At 46.2% G+C, this 20,562-nt stretch overlaps 2 protein-coding genes across 2 annotated transcripts; one reads left to right on the top strand and one right to left on the bottom strand.

The window, feature by feature from the left end:
• Positions 1-6,173: 6,173 nt before the first annotated feature.
• On the bottom strand, positions 6,174-11,937 carry DUSP18 (dual specificity phosphatase 18). The gene is made up of 2 exons (XM_066370466.1): positions 11,556-11,937; positions 6,174-8,571 (listed from the first exon to the last, which is right to left on the bottom strand). Exon 2 carries the CDS (start codon positions 8,500-8,502, stop codon positions 7,936-7,938), a length of 567 nt encoding a protein of 188 aa, XP_066226563.1. The 5' UTR covers positions 8,503-8,571; positions 11,556-11,937; the 3' UTR covers positions 6,174-7,935.
• C2H5orf52 (chromosome 2 C5orf52 homolog) lies at positions 9,450-19,596 on the top strand. Its single transcript, XM_066363758.1, has 4 exons — positions 9,450-9,545; positions 12,034-12,307; positions 15,724-15,833; positions 19,408-19,596. The coding sequence occupies exons 1-4, from the start codon at positions 9,450-9,452 to the stop codon at positions 19,594-19,596; spliced, it is 669 nt and encodes a 222-aa protein (XP_066219855.1).
• The last annotated feature ends 966 nt before the right edge of the window (positions 19,597-20,562 follow it).

The raw sequence follows: 20,562 nt of genomic DNA, 5'->3' as shown, positions 1-20,562 counted from the left end.
TCTATTGATTTGGGGTAACAAATTATCCCCATACATTATGGCTCAAAGCACCAAATCTGAATTATCTCACAGTTTCTGTGAATCAGGAATTTGAGAGTGGCTTAGTGGAATAGTTCTGGCTTAGAGTCTGTTGGCAGGAGGCCTCGGTTCCTTGCCATGTGGGCCTCTCCACAGTGCTCTTTATGACATGGAGGTTGTCTTCCACCAGAGCAAGAGATTCCAGATAGCAAGAAGCCACAATGTCCTTTTGACCCAATTCCAAAAGTCATACTCATTTTTCTAATACTGTCATTTATTAGTTAATTCTAATATCTTCATTTCTCTAATACCTTATTAGTTACAGATCAACCCTATTCAATGTGGGTCCTCCCACCTTGACTATGGAAGGGCATGAATACCAGGAGGAGCAGATCACTGCAGTCATCTCTGAGGCTGGCTACGGCATCGGTGAATGTTGAGAGAGTGATTGAGGAGGACACAGCCTGGGGTCGTGGGGAATTAGTCTGGAAGTTTCCTGCTCCAAAGTTGAACATCTTGTCAGACACACTCTGCATCCTCCCTGACATAGTACTGTATAGTGCTGGCCCACGGCAAGAACTTGGCAAATGCTTGCTTGGTGAAGGCTGAAGGCTTCTTTCTCTGCTCCCCTCTGAGGACAGGAGAAGGCCTGAGATCCTTGGTCTGGTATTTGAAGTCCTGAATGCTCTGATGTCTCCAAGCCCCTCTCTGTGACCCCTCCAGCTGGAGGCTATGTGAGGTCACGCCTGCTCCTATGGCTGATGGAAGCTTCCAGTATCTAGACCTCCTTCTGCCCCTTCTTTAAGTACTTCCAGCATCCCAGTGGGATAGATGTTGGATCCACATTACCTGCTACCTGAATCCGGCATTTATTTTTGCATGTTTCAACTTTATTTGATAAAGAAACACTTATCCATGCATCTTTTTTAAAGACTTTATTTATTGATTAATTTTACGGGGGGGGGGGCAGAATGAGAAATAGTTATTTCACTCTAGCTGTTTACTGGTTGCTTATCATACATGCCTTGACCCAGCAAGCCCAGGGTTTTGAACTGGCAACCTCAGCATTCCAGGACGTCGCTCCATCCACTGTGCCACCACAGGTCAGGCTGTCTGTGCATCTTATACTAGAGCCGTGATGGCGAACCTTTTTATAAAAACCGCCCACTTTTGCAGTGCTGGTCAACCTGGTTCTTCCTGTCCACTAGTGGGCATTCCAACTTTCATGGTGGGCGGAAGCGAAGCAACCAAACATCCCTGCGATTGGCCCACCATGAAAGCTGGAACGCCCACTAGTGGGCGGGAGGGACCAGGTTGACCAGCACTGCAAAAGAGGGCGGTTTTTATAAAAAGGTTCGCTGTCACTGTACTAGAGTCTAATACCAAACAAACCAATGCAGAGTTGCCCTAGATAAACCAGCAACCTCTTCAACCCTGAGACACCTCTGCCAAGTTTCCCCAGAACCCCATTTGAAAACCATAGGTCTAGTTCAATCCTTATTATCCATGGGAAGACACTAATGCTTAAAGAAGAGGAAGAACCGGCCCCGGCCAGTTGGCTCAGTGGTAGAGCATCGGCCTGGCGTGCAGGAGTCCTGGGTTCGATTCCCGGCCAGGGCACACAGGAGAAGCGCCTATCTGCTTCTCCACCCCTCCCCCTCTCCGTCTCTCTCTTCCCCTCCCGCAGTCAAGGCTCCACTGGAGCAAAGTTTGCCCGGGCGCTGAGGATGGCTCTGTGGCCTCTGCCTCAGGTGCTAGAATGGCTCTGGTTGCGACAGAGCGAAGCCCCAGATGGGCAGAGCATCGCCCCCTGGTGGGCATGCCGGGTGGATCCTGGTTGGGCGCATGCGGGAGTCTGTCTGACTGTCTCCCCGTTTCCAGCTTCAGAAAAATACAAAAAAAAAATAATAATAATAAAAATAAAAAAAAAGAAGAGGAAGAACCATGAGGACTGTCTTAGTCCGTTCTGGCTGCTATTATAAAACACACCCGACTGGGCGGCTTCTAAACAGAAATTTATCACAGTTCTGGGGGCTGGAAGCTGGAGATCAGGTTGCCAGCATGATTGGGTTAGAACCCTCTTTGGGATCACAGACTGTTTGTATCCGTACTTGGCAGGAGGGATGAGCTCTTTCTCTGGGGTCTCATTTATAAGGGCACTAATCCAATTCAGGAGGCATCATTCTTATGACCTTATCATCTAATCACCTCCCAAAGTCCCCACCTCCTAATACCATCACCTTGGCTTTAGGTTTTTAGCATACGTTTTTGGGGGATACATTTAGACCATAGCAATGAACTTATACAAAGAGGAAGCAGCAGGGTTAGGACTCTATATTCTAATTTTTGGAATTCTGCCATTTCTGCTCCTCACTCTGCTGCAAGGAACAGAGCCAGAGTGTGAAGTTATGGATGTGTTTAGGGTCCAGTCTAGACTCACAGGGAGTGTCTGCCATAAGAAGGCAACAGCTGGGTATCCCCTAGCTTGGTCAGCAAACATTTATTTTTCTTCAGAGGAAAGGCATTACAAATATTTTGCCAAGGGTAAGTCTAGAAAGATTTGTAAAAAGACTTTATGTGTGTTTAAAACTTTCTGCTCTAGGCCCTGGCCAGGTGCTCAGTTGGTTGGAACATCATCCCAATGCACCAGGGTTGTAGGTTTGATGTCCAGTCAGGGTGTATGCAGGAATCAACCAGTGAATGCATGGGTGGGTGGAAGAGCAAATTGATGTTTCTGTCTCTCTCTCTCTCTTACTTTCTCTCTAAAATCAATAAATTCTTTTTAAAAAGTTGTTTTTTTTGTATTTTTCTGAAGTTGGAAACGGAGAGGCAGTCAGACAGACTCCCGCATGCGCCTGACCGGGATCCACCGGGCACGCCCACCAGGGGGCGATGCTCTGCCCATCTGGGGCGTTGCTCTGTTGCAACCAGAGCCATTCTAGTGCCTGAGGCAGAGGCCACGGAGCCATCCTCAGCACCCGGGCCAACTTTGCTCCAATGGAGCCTTGGCTGCGGGAGGGGAAGAGAGAGTCAGAGAGGAAGGAGAGAGTGAGGGGTGGAGAAGCAGATGGGCGCTTCTCCTGGATTCCCTGGCCGGGAATCGAACCCGGGACTCCTGCACTCCAGGCCGATGCTCTACCACAGAGCCAACCAGCCAGGGCAAATTCTTTTTAAAATTTAAAAACTTTTGCTTTTGAGTGTCTCTTGGCACCTCTGAGAGGCAAGTAGAACAGTGTGTTATTCCAGGTCCTCTGAGAAACAAACACAAAGATGGGATGAAAGTGTAAGGATTTTATGAGAGCAAACATTTGTGAGGGAAAATGGGAAGGGAGTAGGGTATGATGCAAGTCTGACTCTGAAGGAGAGAGGGAAGGTATTGGGTAAAAGTGTTCTTGACCATGCTGCTGTCTAAGGAGGGTTCTGCAAGGCCATCAAGGTTCTTGAGATGAAGAAATCAATCAGAAGAGTCTCATGTGTCCCTGAAAATGGGCCTGCCTTGCTAGTAGTCTCTACTGCCATGCTAGTAGACTCAGAAACTGGCTAGAAGAAGCTTGGGATGTCTAGCCTCAGCATAAACATGGTGATGGATTTAAGAGGCCACATTTGGGGCCCATGGTCAGTTTTCTTTTTTTTTTCTTCCTGTAATTGGAGGCCTCAGGGGCACATTCTCATGGCTACCACAATGGCATTGTGACTCCTATTTTACAGAGTAGGCAGAATTCCTGAAAAACTCCAGGGTCTGTGTGAAGTCACAAAGCAGGATGAGAATCCACAACTCAACTCTCATCCTAAACTCCTTTTTAGGCAATATAGGTCCTCAGTCCAGAGATGGAAGTTGACGAATTCTTAGGGCATTTGGACTTAACATCCTAGGATAGGTAAGCAGGGTTGTGTACCTCAGAGTCAAGAGCTACCGGTCACTGGGATTTGTAATGTGATCACCATCTCGACAGAGGTCATTCAGGAAAACAACCAGGGGCACCAGCGTGTTCCTATTTTATAATACAGGGTATTATAAACTTCCCTATTTTATAATACAAGGTATTATAAACTTCACAGAAACATCTCAAACCAAATTTAATTGACTTTAGTTCATCATAGAGAGAGATTCTACACTTTAGGAGTGGGAATGTTAAAGGTTCATAAAATGAAAGGGACCTGGTATACCTTCTTCAAGCCAGGATGTTGGGTTTGTGAGGATCATTTTATTCTCCCCTGATAGAATTGCATTAAAACTCCAACATGAACTTGTTTTCCTAGGTTGTCTGAGTAAAGGAACCGTCTCGTCTACTCTGCATCTAAAAGGAACAAAATTAACTGTTTGGGAAAAGGACTTGGACCCTCTCGAGAGCCCTTCATCTCAACCTCTTTGACTTAAGATGTGAAATCCTGGCCCACCAGGTCCAATTCTGAATTTCAAAAATATAACTTAAAAAGGAGGATAAAAAAAAAAGAGGATCCAAAATTATATTTTTTTAACTATAAAAATGTGTAGAAGGAAATATACCACAATACCAAAATGTTGACTCGGTCACTGCTTGAAGATAGTATTGTAGATAAACCACATTTGTTTCCCTTTTCCCACAAATGAGCATGTGTTTTTAAAAATAAATTTCTTAGAGCTCTAGTGCTGAGTAAGATACAGTAAGCATAGTCTGTTGTTCCCCACCACCCCCACCAATACAACTAAAAGCCCTGGACAGAATGCATGAAGCAGCTGAGGACGCTGAAGAAGAAATGGTAGGTGGATTGGGAAAGGACTTGAAATATAAACCAGTGTCTATAATCATTGGGTCTATAATCTTCATACATCAGCACAGTTAACTCTTTCGAGGACTGGTGGTTGAAAAACACTAGTATAAACAATTGGGTGGTGAGTTTCCTGTTTTGTTTCTTGTTCTTTTATCTCCCAGCCTGGTCTCAAAGGCAGTGTGAATCCTGGAACTGTGCACTGGACACAGAAAGAAAAACTCCAAGAGAAGCCCTATCTTTATGGTCTGAGAAAAAGGAAGGAGGGCCCCTCTTTTCAGGACAGACAGAATGAGGAAAATCCTTTTTTTTCTTTTCCATCTGGCCCTGCCCCCAGGCAAGCCTCCTACTAAAGTTAATGGCAGCAGCAATGGCAGTGGCATCTGGGAAAGCACCTAAAATTCTGAGGGGAATCCTTTTCTCTGACCAAAAGAACTGTGTCCTGAAGAATGTGGATGTGTGGAGGAAGCCCCATTTCCTTTTCTCTTTCTTCATCTTGTCACTTAGCCCCAGAGCAGATCATTACAGAATGTATGTAGCAGAGCAGGGAGACTCAAGGCCCTGATTTCTAGCTGGAGGACTAGAGAATAAGTGGTCTTGAAAACTGGACATTTGCCTGACCTGTGGTGGCGCAGTGGATAAAGCGTCGACCTGGAAATGCTGAGGTCGCCGGTTTGAAACCCTGGGCTTGCCTGGTCAAGGCACATATGGGAGTTGATGCTTCCAGCTCCTCCCCACCATCTCTCTCTGTCTCTCTCTCCTCTCTAAAATGAATTAAAAAAAAAAAAAAAAAAAAAAAAAAAAAACCTGGACATTGGGGGTGGGAGGTCGTGGAAAGGGAACTTGAGAAATGGATCCCATAGAGTTGCAATATGAACTGCTAGGCTCATGTGCATGGGTCTGACTCTAAACAGTATTTCAATGGCTTTGAGAACTAAACTTTCAGGTAGATCACTCAGATTTCAGACTGGCCCCTTGGCGGCACAAGCTTAGGACAGATGACTTACCATATTTTTCGCTCCATAAGGCACACCTGACCATAAGACACACCTAGGGTTTTAAGGTGGAAGATAAGAAAAATATATTCTGAACCAAATGGTGTGTTAAACTATTTAATAAAATATACCACAATAATATTTCAACAATGTAAACTCAACAGCAGTATTAACAACCATTAGCACTGTTATTAACAAATGAGAAGAGACTTTAATGTTCAAATACTCTTCTAGTTGTCTGGGAACCTGCAGCAGCTAAAAAAAAAAAAAAAAGAACATTTGCTCCATAAGACGTACGGGCTTTTGGGGAAAAAAGTGAGTCTTATGGAGTGAAAAATATGGTACATTGTTAAGTTTTTAAAAACAAACGGGTATTGGAACTCTGATCCTGTTAAAAAAAACTCAACTAAGTAAGTTTTAAAAGATTTTATTGGCTTTATTCAAATATTTATGAATTGAGCAGCATCTGATGAACTGTACAAAATAAAAGACCTTCACAGGGAAATGGGAGCAGGAGCAAGGAAGTTAGCCTTAGCAAAAAAGTGGGTTTGCTAGCAAGGTTATTGGGGATGGCAGGGTCTTTCAGGGAGGTTACTTAACTAGTGCTGATCAGGCAATTATTGATTGGTTGGTTTAAGATTACATTTCTGGAAGAGCTGAAACTGTAATTAAGTCTTGATTTGGTAATATGGGGTTTAGCACAAGTGACTCCATTTTGGACCTGTTGTCTTGTTTTTTAACAGCCCACAGCAGGCAGATCATAACTGAACCTAAATGGGTCAACTGCCTCCTAAAACAAAGACTCAAAAATTTCCAAAGGATTTAAACAAGACTTAAGAGTCTCATAATATAATATTCAAATGTCCAGTATACAACCCCCAATTTTTCTAAATACAAAGAGCCAAGAAAGTCTGAACACTGAGATGACCCAGATTTTGGAATTATCAGAAAAAGACTTTAGAAATGAAAAGATATAAAAAGGCCCAGTAGAGGAAAATAAGATATAGAAAATAACCAAATAGAAAATTTTAAACTAACAAAATATAATAATCAAAATTGGAAAATATACTGGATGGCATTAGTGGCAGAATGGAGATGATGGAGGAAAGAGTTTGTGAACTAGAATCAATAATTGGAATGACTACTGATTTCTATCTAGTAAGAAACTGTAAAGCCCAGAATGAAATGGTAGTTTTGTTTTTTGTTTTTGTTTTTGTTTTTTAGAATTTATTTTTATTTATTCATTTTAGAGAGGAAGGAGGGAGAGGAAGAGAGAGAGAGAGAGAAAGAGAAAGGGGGGAGGAGCAGGAAGCATCAACTCCCATATATGCCTTGACCAGACAAGTGCAGGGTTTTGAACCGGCAACCTCAATGTTCCCAGGTTGACACTTTATCCACTGCGCCACCAGAGGTCAGGCTGAAATGGTAGATTTTTAAAGAGCTGAAGAAAACTGTCAATTGAGATGTCTATATCCAGCTAAAACAACTGTTAGGAACAAAGACAAGGTGGTGGGGGATTGCCAAGGGCACTCTGAGAACTTATTTTGTACAACAGCACTCAAAAGTTTTATATGGTGGAATGGTTTCTTTGAAAATTATCTTATGCATAAATCCAATCAAAAAACCAGAGTTGGGTCCCTATGGTTGAAGGTGGAAGCAGGACTGGCCTGGGGCCCCTAGGTCTCCCAAAGCACCACTGAAGGTCACTTATCCAGTAGAGTGGCACTTACTGTGAAAAGCAAGGAGGTGCATGATACTTAAGGCTCTGGCTTTGGATTTGAAAGAACAAGGTGGGATTGTGGCAGATTCATTTCTGAGTTAGTTGATCTGGGGGAAGGCCACAGAATTCCAGTCTTGCCATATGCTTTGTGTGCTGGTTCATTTGACCTGGACACTACCTGCCTTACTCACTCTCTGGCCAACTGCTAAGACATGTCAGAGGGTAGAAAACTTATCTTCGCCATCCTACATTTAGTGAGTTTAACCTTTAACAATATGGATCATAAGATTAAAAGTTACAGTACACTTCCTTTTCTATTACTCTGATAAAAGGCATCATCTGTTTTTTCTGTATCACAAAAGTGGGATGTTTAAGTTCAGATCTTAGTGTAGGATCAACAGCAAATCTGGACTTCTGACATCTCTACCCCAGTGCAGGGGCTGGTGGCATGGCTCACAGGGGAACCATCAAATGGACCTCCTTTTCATAGATGTCAGGGATCACTCCCACAGGGGAGTTGACCATGTGCACGGTATTCTTGCCAAAGAGCTGGAACTCATAGTGGATGAGCTGCTCCCAAAAGCCGCTATTGGGCCGGATAATGGGCCGGCATGACTTGGTCCACGTGTGAGCATCCAGCAAGGACATGGCATGGTACTTCATGAGGTAGGCGAGGCAAAGGGCAGCTGAGCGGCTCACACCAGCCGTGCAGTGGAGCAGTGTGCGTCCCTGCTTCATCTCAACACTGTGGATGTGATCAGCAATGGAGTCAAAGAAGTCACATAGACGCGACACAGGTGTATCAGCTATAGGCACCTGTATATACTGAATGTCCTCAAATAAGGTATTCACCACCGCCACTGAGACATTGATGACTGTGGTGATCTGGTTACTGGAGAGCATAAGTTTGTTGTTGGCGGCCACCCCACTGCTGATATACAGGCTGCTGGTGATCTGTGAGAGACCACTGACTGAGGGCTGTCGGAACTGAACCAGGAAGGGACATGGAGATGCTGTCATCAGGCTGGTGGTCAGCGGCCAGTGAGACCTAAAGGCTGCATCTTTCTGCTAGGCTGTATCCATGGAAAACTGCAAGGAGGGAGAGAATGTAGAATGTTTAGAGAGCAGGAGCCGCCTGGCCTGTGGTGGCGGAGTGGATAAAGCGTGGACTTGGAACACTAAGGTCACCAGTTCAAAACTCTGTGCTTGCCCGGTCAAGGCACATATGGGACTTGATGCTTCCTGCTCAAGCATCCTTCCTCCTTCTCTCTCTCTCTCTCTCCCCTCTCTAAAAAATGAAAAAAATAAAGTCTTTAAAAATAAATAAATAAATTATAAGAGCAGGAGCCTAGATGGGCCAGCAGGCCAACTCCAAGAGATTTATAAGAAATAAATTGATGGGCCAATAGCAGGATTTCTCAAGGTGGTCCTCTGACCATCATAGTAGAAATAATCCAGGGAACTTATTAAAAATGCAAATACTCATGCTCTTCTGTAAATCCACTGAGTAGGCTGTAGGATGAGGAGCATGAATCTACATTTTCAGCATGCTTCTCAATAAACCTAATATGTACTGTAGGACAAAGGACACTTCCTGAGCCTGGCTCTGAAGGCTTCCCTTGAGGGGCCCCACATTTCTAGCTGGACAGGCCGCCTTGTGTCCCGCAGTTGAGCCTTGGACTAACTCTCCAGGTAGGCTTACACAGCCCTTTTCTCCCTTCTTTTTAATATCCTCTCTTTCCTTCCAGCCCCTCTAAGTGGGAACCACTAACATGGTCTCCCTCCTCTTCTTAGACTCTGAACCAATGACACAAAACCACAAAGCCCACTGCTCTAGGAGTCACTGGTGGTATAAGAGAGAGGAAGGTCTTAGCTCCCCCTAAGAACCATCTCTTTGAAGAGACAAAAGGTGCCCACGAGCAATATTCCTACATCATTAACCACCTTCCTGCACCTTGCCTCTAAGGATGGAGAAGGGGGTCGCTGAAAGCTTCCTGGAGGCCAGCATAAGGGGCACCATAGCACCCCCTGAAGACAAATGCAGAGAAGCAGAGGGGCTTCAGGTAGACAAACTATACCAGCATGATGCTGTGTATAGCAGGACTGTGCCGTGCATTCAAAGGTAGGAGAGAACCCCGATTCTCCTAAGAAATGCCGGGCCCCATAGTCTCCCAGTCTTGAACAAAGCTGTAAAAATAGCACATCTTCATGTGTTTCACTGAAATGGGAACATTTGGATTCAGAGCACACCTCTCAAACCAAATGGCAGTCTTCATCCGGCACAAATAAATAAGGAGCTGAAGTTCTAGTCCCCTGCATACTGTGTTTCAGTGGCTGCCCACTGTCAGGATGAGATGAAATCCCTGAGATTAGCTGTCAAGGCCACCTGGCTCTTGCTCTTCTCTCCAGTCTCCTATTAGCCTTCCCAATGTCCTGAAGGGCCTCAGCTGGGCTTAGCCACTTGTATAGCTCTACACAGATATTTGGCCCTCTCTGGCTTTTGCCAATCTCAATCCCTTTCTTTACAGGCTGGCCAGATCCTTATCTGTTACCTTTAGCAGAGGACTGGTGAGCTTGTGGTCTTAGCCAAGGGTCACTTCCTGAGGGAAATCCCCCAGGACCACACCTCTTCTCAACATTTGATCAAGTCCCTGCTCCAGGCTTTCTAAGCCCTAGGTGCTCTCCTTTTCAATAACTTCCTAAAGATGTGGTTTTGCCTGGATCTGTGAGTTCTATTGGAACAGCACTGTCTATCTTGACTGTATAACCAGTGCCATGCTCTGTGTCCCCACAAGTAGGTGCTTGGTAAGTATTTGTTGAATGAGGGAATGTTTCCAACAACCACAACTCTGCCTTCTTAGAAGACTTCTTAAGAGTTCTCTGGTCCCTGTCTGGGTGCCAAAAAAAAAAAAAAAAAGAGTTCTCTGGCTATGTTTCTCTAGAATTTGGGGGGAGGGGCTGGATGAGATGAGTATGGTTCCTAAGCTGTTAGGGAGGAAGGACAAAGGCTGCATAGCAAATCCTACCTGCCAATACCCCAGAATCAAATGCATCAGGCTGATCCCAGAAATAGCAGATGGGGCTAGTTTGTCCCAAAGGTCATCCGAGGGCAAGGAAAAAGCCTCCCTCCCCCAATCCAGTTGAAAGCCTAAATTATCTGGGCCCTCCTCGTCCAACAACCCAGAGAGAAGTGGACAGACTCCCCCCCCCCCCCCCCCAGTGCTCAGTGGAAAACAGGAATAGGGCAGACTGCTGATTATCACAGTGACAAAAAGTTACAGAGGAGACACTGCTCTTGAAGGTAAGGGTAGTGATAGGAGTCATTTTCATTAGGTGATGGGGGTTACTGAAGTGTACATGAGAGCCATGACCCCCTCTCTCATAGAACTCAGTCTAGTGGGAGAGACAGGCATTAAACAGGAAATTACAGGTGCAACAGAGCTGGAAAAGGGGGCAACAGTGCCTACCTTGTAAGGATCTTCTCATTAAACGAGATAACCCAGGTAAAGTACTTAACACAGGGCTAAGCATAGAGTGAAACCCTCCTAGAAATGCTAACTATTGTTGCTGTTGTTAGGGAAGTTAACATACACAGAATTAAAAGGGTGAAGACTAAAGGGATTTACTTCTGGTCCAGGGCTAAGAAGTTGCAAAGATTGCCTGAAGAAATGACACAAAGATCTGCAGAACGTTTAGAGTGAGGGGGAGGGAGCTGTAGAAACAGCACTGCACTGCTGCTTAGTTTCACGTTTTATAGCCTACAAAGCCTTTGGTGCCCCTTACGCAACATAAAAGGCCTATGTCCCGGGCAAAGTGAAACAGAGAGGAGAAAGGATGTGTGTAGGGTCACAAAGCAAGGTCTGAAAGCCTGTCTTTCCGGTCTCATTATGTGTGGGAAACGTCGGCAAACGCCGTGGGGCGTTTGTTAATTCTGGGTTATAAGCGAGGAACAAAGATCACGGGTATACAGGAGCAAGGCGCCACTTCCAGGGGAAAGCCAGTAGGTTTCCTGGGAAGCTGGCGTTGTAATGGGTTTCCTCATCTACTGGGTGTCAAAACCCACATAGTCTTACCTCTCTCCCGCTGGCGCGAGGGCAGGTCCGTTTAGGAAGCAACCGCGCCCGAAGTCTCGGAAAAGGTCTCGGGGAGAGAAAAGACGGGTCACGACCCGGAAGTCACGATCTTCGGAGGCCCAGCACTCTCATTTTCAAAGTAGTGCTCCATCGTCGCGGGGAGGAATCCGCCGTGCCGAGTCTTCGGAGAAACCCCGGCCTCGTCTCCCGCCCAGACTCACCCAGTTACCCGCCCCACGATCACGCGACGGCCACTGCCGTCCTAGTCGAGTAGGGTCAGCACAGCGCGGGTAGCCCACTCTAGCCTCAGAGCCCATCTCCATGGCAATGCGCCGTAACGCACCACGGCGACCGCCGAGGGACAATCTTGCTGCGTCTTCAGCATTCTGGGCTCTGCTCACGTCAGATCTTTCTGGTCCCTCCCTCTTCGCTCGTCTCCGGAGCAACGAGTTGTGCTCAGCTTACTGCGTCTGCGCAGGGGCTCACTCCTTCAAATCTTGCTCTCGTTTCCGAGTCATTCCCTAGCATGGAGAACGCGACTACCCAGCAGCGTAGGTCCTCGGTCGCACGGGACTTAAGCTCGCCCATAGCCAGTACGGCCGCCAACAAGACGACCACCTCTTCTGGCACTTATCCGACCTCAGCCGTCTTCCCGCGCCAAAAGCGCAGGAACCTTCAGGATATCAACTCAGGGACCCGGCCACAGATCCGCATCGTGCGGCCGCAGACCGCGCAGCCGCTAGTGCTCCTTAGGTGCGGTCCGGGTGCCCAGAGCGTTCGGCAGACACTAGCAGACACCGGGGCCCTTGAGGGAGCCCGAACTCCCTCAGACCCCCGTTCCCTCAGCTGGTCCCTGGGACCCTGGCTATGTCTCTCCTAGAGTCCGGCTCTTTCCTAGAGCCCAGGAGAGTCTGGATTCCTCACCAACCTGGGCCTGAGCTCCTTCCCTGTCCAGCTCCTCACACCGCCAGGAGCCCGAAACCCCTCATCCCAGACTCCGGGGATAAACCGGAAATCCCACCTTCAACCCACGTATCCACCAAAAGGAGGTCCCGGCCCTGTAGTCTTCCAGGCTTGACATCGGGTAGCCCTGGGGTCCTGAGCGCCCTTTAGGCTGAGCCTTGAACTTCCTTAGAGCCAGGCGAGGCGCAGGTCCCCTCTCCTCAGCTTCTACGTTTCCCAGTGGTCCTGGGAAAACCCCCAGTTCTCTCAGCCCCATTCCCCACAAACCCGTTTCCCCTCCCCACTTCCACTTCACAGCCCCTGCCAGCATTCTCCAGGCTCGCACAGAGGCCTTACTTTGGAAGACAATTTGGTTCAAAATGACCATTTATTACTTAAAAGGGAGTATTTCCAGTCATTGCCTCTTTGCATACCTTCCCAGGAAGTATTGGTAAATTTGCTGCACCCTGAATGGGCGGAGAGTTTTATGTGTCTTTAAATATTTTAAGTCTTTAAGAAATATTTTTTGTCGGGCCCCGGCCGGTTGGCTCAGTGGTAGAGCGTCAGCCTGGCATGCAGGAGTCCTGGGTTCGATTCCTGGCCAGGGCACACAGGAGAAGCGCCCATCTGCTTCTCCACCCCTCCCCCTCTCCTTCCTCTCTGTCTCTCTCTTCCCCTTCCGCAGCTAAGGCTCCATTGGAGCAAAGTTGGCCCAGGCACTGAGGATGGCTCCATGGCCTCCACCTTAGGCGCTAGAATGGCTCTGGTTGCAACAGAGCAACGCCCCAGATAGGCAGAGCATCGCCCCCTGGTGGGCATGCCGGGTGGATCCTGGTCGGGCGCATGCGGGAGTCTGTCTGCCGCCCCGTTTCCAACTTCAGAAAAATACAAAATATATATATATATATATTTTTGTCTTTTTTTACAAAAACAAGATTTGGGAGACTTGTATGTGAGCATCTTGATCTCTAAACCAACCTTTTCCATTACCTCGTGCCTTTGTTGTCAGAAAAATGTCAATTGGAGATTGAGGCCATTTGTTTGTTTCTACTAGTTTGTGAATATAAAAAACATTCATAAAACCATGGTCCCAAATTGGCTGAAAATTAATTAGAAAATTTTTTTTTTAATATTCTACTTATTGATTTTAGAGAGGACAGAGAGAGAGAGAGAAAGGTGAGGGGAGCAGCAGGAAGCATCAACTCCTAGTAGTTGCTTCTCATATGTGCTTTGACCAGGCAAGCCTGGGGTTTCAAACCAGCGACCTCAGTATCCTATGTCAATGCTCTATCCACTGCACCACCACAGGTCAAGCTTGATGAAAGATTTTTTAATCCTTCAAAATATTTTCTTTTAAAAATTTTCTTTTTGTCCTATGAAAGTAGTGTACACTTATAGAAAAATCAGACAAAATAGACAAGCAAAATGAATGGCCAGAGACAATCACTGTTAACATTTTGGTGTATATTACTCCTGATCCATTCATAGATGTATGTACTACAACATACTTACACAGCTTGACCAGGCAGTGGCGCAGTGGATAGAGCCTCGGACCGGGATGCAGAAGACCCAGGTTCGAGACCCCGAGGTCGCCAGCTTGAGCACAGGCTCATCTGGTTTGAGCAATAAAAAATCTCACCAGCTTGGACCCAAGGTCGCTGGCTCCAGCAAGGGGTTACTCGGTCGACTGATGGCCCGCGGTCAAGGCACATATGAAAAAGCAATCAATGAACAACTAAGGTGTCTCAACGAAAAACTGATGATTGATACTAATCATCTCTCTCCATTCCTGTCTGTCTGTCCCTATCTATCCCTCTCTCTTACTCTGTCTTTGTGAAGAAAACAACAACAACAAAAAACATACTTGCACATTTGGGGGGAGCAGGGAGAAATATCACCAATAATTCACTATTTTGTAGCCTGCTTTTCTCCCCACCTAATACACTGTGAATATCTGTTTTAGTCATAATTGCAGTTTTATTGTATGACCACAATTTATTCAGCTGCTTCCCTGCTGTACATTTAGTTTCCGAATTTTATTTTATTTTTTTAGAGACAGAGAGAGAGAATCAGAGAGAGGGACAGACAGGGACAGACAGACAGGAACGGAGAGATGAGAAGCATCAATCATTAGTTTTTCGTTGCGTGTTGCAACATCTTAGTTGTTCATTGATTGCTTTCTCATATGTGCCTTGACCGCGAGCCTTCAGCAGACCGAGTAACCCCTTGCTCGAGCCAGTGACCTTGGGCTCAAGCTGGTGAGCTTTTGCTCAAACCAGATGAGCCCACACTCAAGCTGGTGACCTCAGGGTCTCGAACCTGGGTCTTCCGCATCCCAGTCCAACGTTCTATCCACTGCGTCACCACCTGGTCAGGCTAGTTTCTGAATTTTAGAAAGCAATTATTTTGAACTGGGCAAAATATTTAAAGGTACATAATTGCAAAACCACTTCATGATGTAACCAAATTATCAAAAAGTGAAAACTCAGTGCCTGGTATTATCCATTTTTGACTAATACCTCATTTTGACCAAATCGTTATCTCTAGTTTCACCTGGCTTTATTTCACCCCATCCCACCCTATCCCACCTTATCCCATCCCATCCCATCCCATCCCATCTTCTACCTCTTACCCTCCACAGTCTTCTCAAATGTTTGTCCACCCCATACTTCCCTCACTTTGACTTTTTCCAAATGCCTTTTTCTTAGATTTCCTTATTAACCAACCTAACCTCTGTCCAATGTTTATTTTCGTTTTTCTGCTTTCTCTGACACCTTTTCCCCCAGACCCCCCTTAGACCTAGGCTCTGGAGCAAGTGCCCCTGACTCAGCTCCTCATAAATTTAGCCCTTTGAACCCTACCCTACAACTGTTGTTCCTCTTCTCTAAGACCCTACTTTCCATTCCATCCTGCATTTTCTCCCTAAGATGGCTGCTCCAGCAGACAGTTCTGAGTCCTTGTTGACATTTCTCTTGTGGACTGTTCTTTCTACATCCTTCTTGGGATCGCTTTTCCTCTTAGCATCCAAGAAACTACCCCTTTAGTGCACATTTCCACAAGAAGAAACCTAGGCCTCCCTTGTTTTTCTGACAATTACAACAGCTTTGCCTCTCCCAGGAAACCTGGGGAGGATTCAGCTAATATCCCAGGACCCCATTATGTCAGTCCCTGTCCTAAACCTGGTCTCAGCCATCTCAGCCTGTACTGCCTTCCTCTGCCCCCTCCTGCTTAATGAATTCCAGTGAAGTAGCGGTGTCAAAGTATTTACCCAAGAGCCACTTATCTCGGGTGATTTTTCATGACAACCTCCGTATACAACGAATCTATGAGATGCAGGTAAATTTCTCATAAGCTTTTGTGTTAGAGGGTGTTAGTGGCCTGACCCATGTTCATTTCACTCTTCCTAATACCTTGGGAGAGGTTGCAGATCTTAGAGGTGATAGGGAGCCTCCAACATGCTCTAATGCAATTCCTATTTAATAGGGAAGACTGAGACTCTGGATTACTGATTTGCCCAGGTGTCACAGCACCTGTTCCTGTGGTGAGGGAACCTGAGAAAAAGATTTCATGTTTTGGCTTTGATGGCTTTTTTTTTTTTTTTGTGAGTGGAAGAGAGATAGTGAGGCAGACTCCTGCATGTGCCCCCAAGGAGATCTACCTGGCAGCCCCATCTGGGGCCAATGCTCAAGTACTGAGCTATCCTCAGTGCCTGAGGCTGACGTGCTCATGCATTGGACCAGTCGAGCCACTGGCTGCAGGAGGGGAAGAGGGAGAGAAGGGGAGAAAGAGGGGGAGAGAAGCAGATGGTCATCTCTCCTGTGTACCCTGACTGGTAATCAAACCCGGGATACCTATAAGCCGGGCTGATGCTCCATCCACTGAGCCACTGGTCAGGACTATTTGTGGCATTTTCCCCCCTCAAAGCATTTTACCTTTCTATTTGGGGAATCTGTGAGTGGATTCCTACTTTCTTCCATAAAAAAAAGTATTAAATCCTAGAGCTTGAAGTGAAATCAACACAGTTTGGTCAGTTTTTTCCTTTAGGGATTATCCTCCATTTTTCATATGAGATTTGAGGCTCTTCTACTTTTTGTGTATGGATAAACCAGGGTTTGACCTGCTTAGCTGAAAGCCCTCAGAAGAGGAGGGAAACCACAGTACCATTACCCCGCAGACTCTGATTGATAACTCATTAAATGTATCTTTAGGGCCTGCTTAGGACAGGCACTGGGAAGAAAATAGTGAATATGAGGGGTTCCAAAAATGTATTCATTTCTTCAAGCAGAGCAGACAGCCCAGAGTTGTCCCCTTCTTGACTCTTGAGCTTCCTGCCATGTTACAGCACCAAATGGGATTCTGGCAGAAAAGAATGGGAGAGGCTTAAGAAATGGTGCCTGATCTACTTCAGGGCCACAGAGAAGAGTAGAGGCCTGAGTGTTTATTGCTGTGCTAAACTTCCAGTTGCCTGCTGTAGTAGAAACAGGATGGACTTGGAGATGCGCAGGCCTTGGGGAACCACGTTTACTTCAGTACTGTTTTCTCCTTTGTAAAATAGAATCTATTAGGAGTCTTTCAGTTGCAGGTGACACAAACTGAACTTGGACTAGTTCAAGTAAAACAGAACCATGAGTTTACATAATCAAGGATGTCCCCACCACAAAGAATTACCTGGCCCTAAGTGTCAATAGTGCCAAGGTTGAAAGACCCTGATTCATAGTAAAAGTCATGCTCAAGGTGAAATTGCTAGCATAGGCCAAAAAGCCTGCTAATACTATGGCGGTGAATCAGAAAATAGTGATACAAAGCAGCCACTTAACTTCTCAATGGCTATATCAGCATTATCTCTGGTACATGATAAAAATATAGACTCCTGGGCCCCATCCAAATCCCACTAAGCTAGAATCTGTGGGCTCTACCTGCTCACAAAAATTAGGGGATCAGGGAACGTATAGATACTCCAGTACTTTCAGCCTTTAGTATAGTGCATTTTCACCAATGAAATAAAAGTTGGTTTTGCATCTCATTTGCATAATCAAAAACTTTCTTTGACTTGTTTGCTTTTCTGATGTTCTTGTTTAATAAAAAAATCAAATCAAATGCTTTTTTTTATTGCTCCATATTCATTTTGAAATATCCCCTAATTTTTGTGAGCAGTATATATTTTTATCAAGTAACAAAGGTTTCCGATGCTCCGCCACTGATTTGAACTATGTTCTGCCACTCAGCCTCCCTCTTTATCCTTTGATCCCAAGATCTACTCAGGCACTAATTCCCTGGGTCAAAAATTATGGCAACACTGACTGGCTTTTATAGAGCATTTCTTACATGGTGCATGTTTTGAGACAAGGTCAGTGTTTAGAATCCCTAGGAGAATTCATTAAAGTGTGGACTCTTAAGGACTACCTCCTTCATGGTTCTGTTTCAACATGCCGAACACTTTCCCATCCTTTAAAACCGAACCCCCCAATTGTTATACCAACTCCCCATGAGGCTTTTCTTCCCTCTCCCTATTTTGAATTCTGTGCTTTTTTAAAAGATTTTTTTGTATTTTTTGTATTTTTCTGAAGCTGGAAACGGGGAGGCAGTCAGACAGACTCCCGCATGTGCCCGACCGGGATCCACCCTGCATGCCCACCAGGGGGCGATGCTCTGCCCATCCGGGACGTCGCTCTGTTGCGGCCAGAGCCATTCTAGCGCCTGAGGCAGAGGCCACGGAGCCAGACCCAGCGACCGGCTCCTCAGTGACCAGGCCATCTTTGCTCCAATGGAGCCTTGGCTGCGGGAGGGGAAGAGAGAGACAGAGAGGAAGGAGAGGGGGAGGGGTAGAGAAGCAGATGGGCACTTCTCCTGTGTGCCCTGGCTGGGAATCGAACCCGGGATTCCTGCATGCCAGGCCGACGCTCTACCACTGAGCCAATCGGCCAGGGCCAAAGATTTTTTATTTATTGATTTCTGAGAGAGGAGAGAGGGAGAGAAAGGTTGGGGGAGGGGGAAGGAGCAGGAAGGATCAACTCGTAGTTTCTTGTCTTATGTACCTTGACCAGACAAGCCTGGGGCCTTGAACCAGCGACCTCAGCATTCCAGGTTGATGCCTTACCCATTGTGCCACCACAGGTCAAGCTGAACTCTGATTTTTTTATTATTATTATTAATTTTAGGGAGAGAGGATGGGAGAGAGAGACAGAGACAGGAACAAATATCTGTTCATGTATGTGCCTTGACCAGGGATTGAACAGGCAACCTCTGTGCTTCAGGATGATGTTCTAAACAACTGAGCTATCCAGCCAGGACTGAACTCTGCTTTTTAAAGGGATGTATCATTTTTTGTTGCTTAGAAATATTTGGGCATGTGTCCCATCTTCCTGACTATGTTCTAATTTCTTTGAAGACACGGAGCTGATTTTTCTTCGTATCCTTTCCACAGCTTAGCTCATTGGAATAAAATAAACAAGATAGAGGATGGGCCTTCCCAGAACACGGTCTTGTTGGGGACAGGACAAAAATGATACAATAGAAGAAATAACTAGCGTTTAATGTGATGCAGGGGATGTCACACACAATATGTGGGAAGCACTTAATGAGTAATAGGGACAGGGTGACAGGAATTAAAGAATGGGGAAGGGAAGGAACAAGGTGTATCCTTTCCCCACGCCCTCCCCCACCTCTTTCAGTCTTCAAATAGACGTGTTAAGGTCAAAACCAGGCTCCTACACTCAGACTGTCATAAGGTACCATAAGAGTTATCTAGCTCAATGCCCACATTTTATAAATAGGGAAACTGAGGTTCCCTGTGAGTGAAATTATGGAATGTTGGGTCCAGCTGGCACATTTTCCACCCCCATATCAACAACACAGATGCCTATTATAAAGGAGTTTCTTCATCCTAACCTTATCTCTATTTTTTTGTAAGGTAAAAGCTTTAGAAAAGACCAAGAAAAAGGTGATCCGCTATTATGACCACCTGGAAAAAAAGTTCATGATGGACCAGCTCAGAAAGCTGGAGCGCTGGAAACGGGAATCTGCAGGCGTCCGGCAGTACCTGAATAGCATTCGTGCGCACAAGGTCCTTCCATCTAACAAGAAAAGCCAGCCATCCTAGTCAGGGCAGATGGTCTGCCCCAGGGCCATGACAACACTAGACTGACAGGAGGAGAAGGTGTAGAAGCTAGCCAGCCAACGCCCTTGTAGAACAACAATAAACGAGACCAGCAGACTTGAGTGCAAAAACCAGCGCATCTTCTCATTTTCCTTGCTCTGCCCCATTCCCTCTGTTCCGGTGGAGGAGGTCCTGATATCCCCTAGTTACTTGAGTGGAGGAGGCTTTATCAAACCAGATTTCATGGTTAAAGCAAAGATTGACCATCGGTACACATGTGTCTGAGGTGAAATACCATGCCAGGTATACTGAGATAGTGGTGCCTTAGATGGGAAGGGCTCAGTAATGCCTAGCATTCATTCCAATGGTAAGGAGGTCAGGTTGGGGCATCAGACAGATCTGGGTCAAGTGCTATTTCTCCATCAGCTGTGTGACTTTATTCTGAACCTCTGAATGAATGGGGAAGTAGCTAGGGAACCTATCTCCAAGAACTGGCAGGAGAATGTGGCATGCTTGGCTCGGGGCCCAACGTTTCCAATGACTCCCATCATGATGGTCATGATGGCTCCACTTAGCTTCCAAACTTGCCAGTCCTCACTCCATGGCCTGCCCACTGTCCCAACTACACCCCTAGAGCCCCCCACATTGTGCCTTTACTCGCACAGGTCCCTTATCTAAAATGCCTCTTTAGCTCCCCAGGACTAACAGGAAACTTCATCCTTCAAGGCTTATCTCAATGCTAGTTCCCCTTTTCTTCTTTTTTTTTTTTTTTTTTTTTTTTTGTATTTTTCTGAAGCTGGAAACGGGGAGAGACAGTCAGACAGACTCCCGCATGCGCCCGACGGGGATCCACCCGGCACGCCCACCAGGGGGCGTCACTCTGCCGCGACCAGAGCCACTCTAGCGCCTGGGGCAGAGGCCAAGGAGCCATCCCCAGCACCCGGGCCATCTTTGCTCCAATGGAGCCTC

This window comes from Saccopteryx leptura, chromosome 2 (genome assembly GCF_036850995.1).
Source record: "Saccopteryx leptura isolate mSacLep1 chromosome 2, mSacLep1_pri_phased_curated, whole genome shotgun sequence".
Classification (NCBI taxonomy): domain Eukaryota; kingdom Metazoa; phylum Chordata; class Mammalia; order Chiroptera; family Emballonuridae; genus Saccopteryx; species Saccopteryx leptura.
This window is presented reverse-complemented; position numbering and strand designations above follow the sequence as displayed.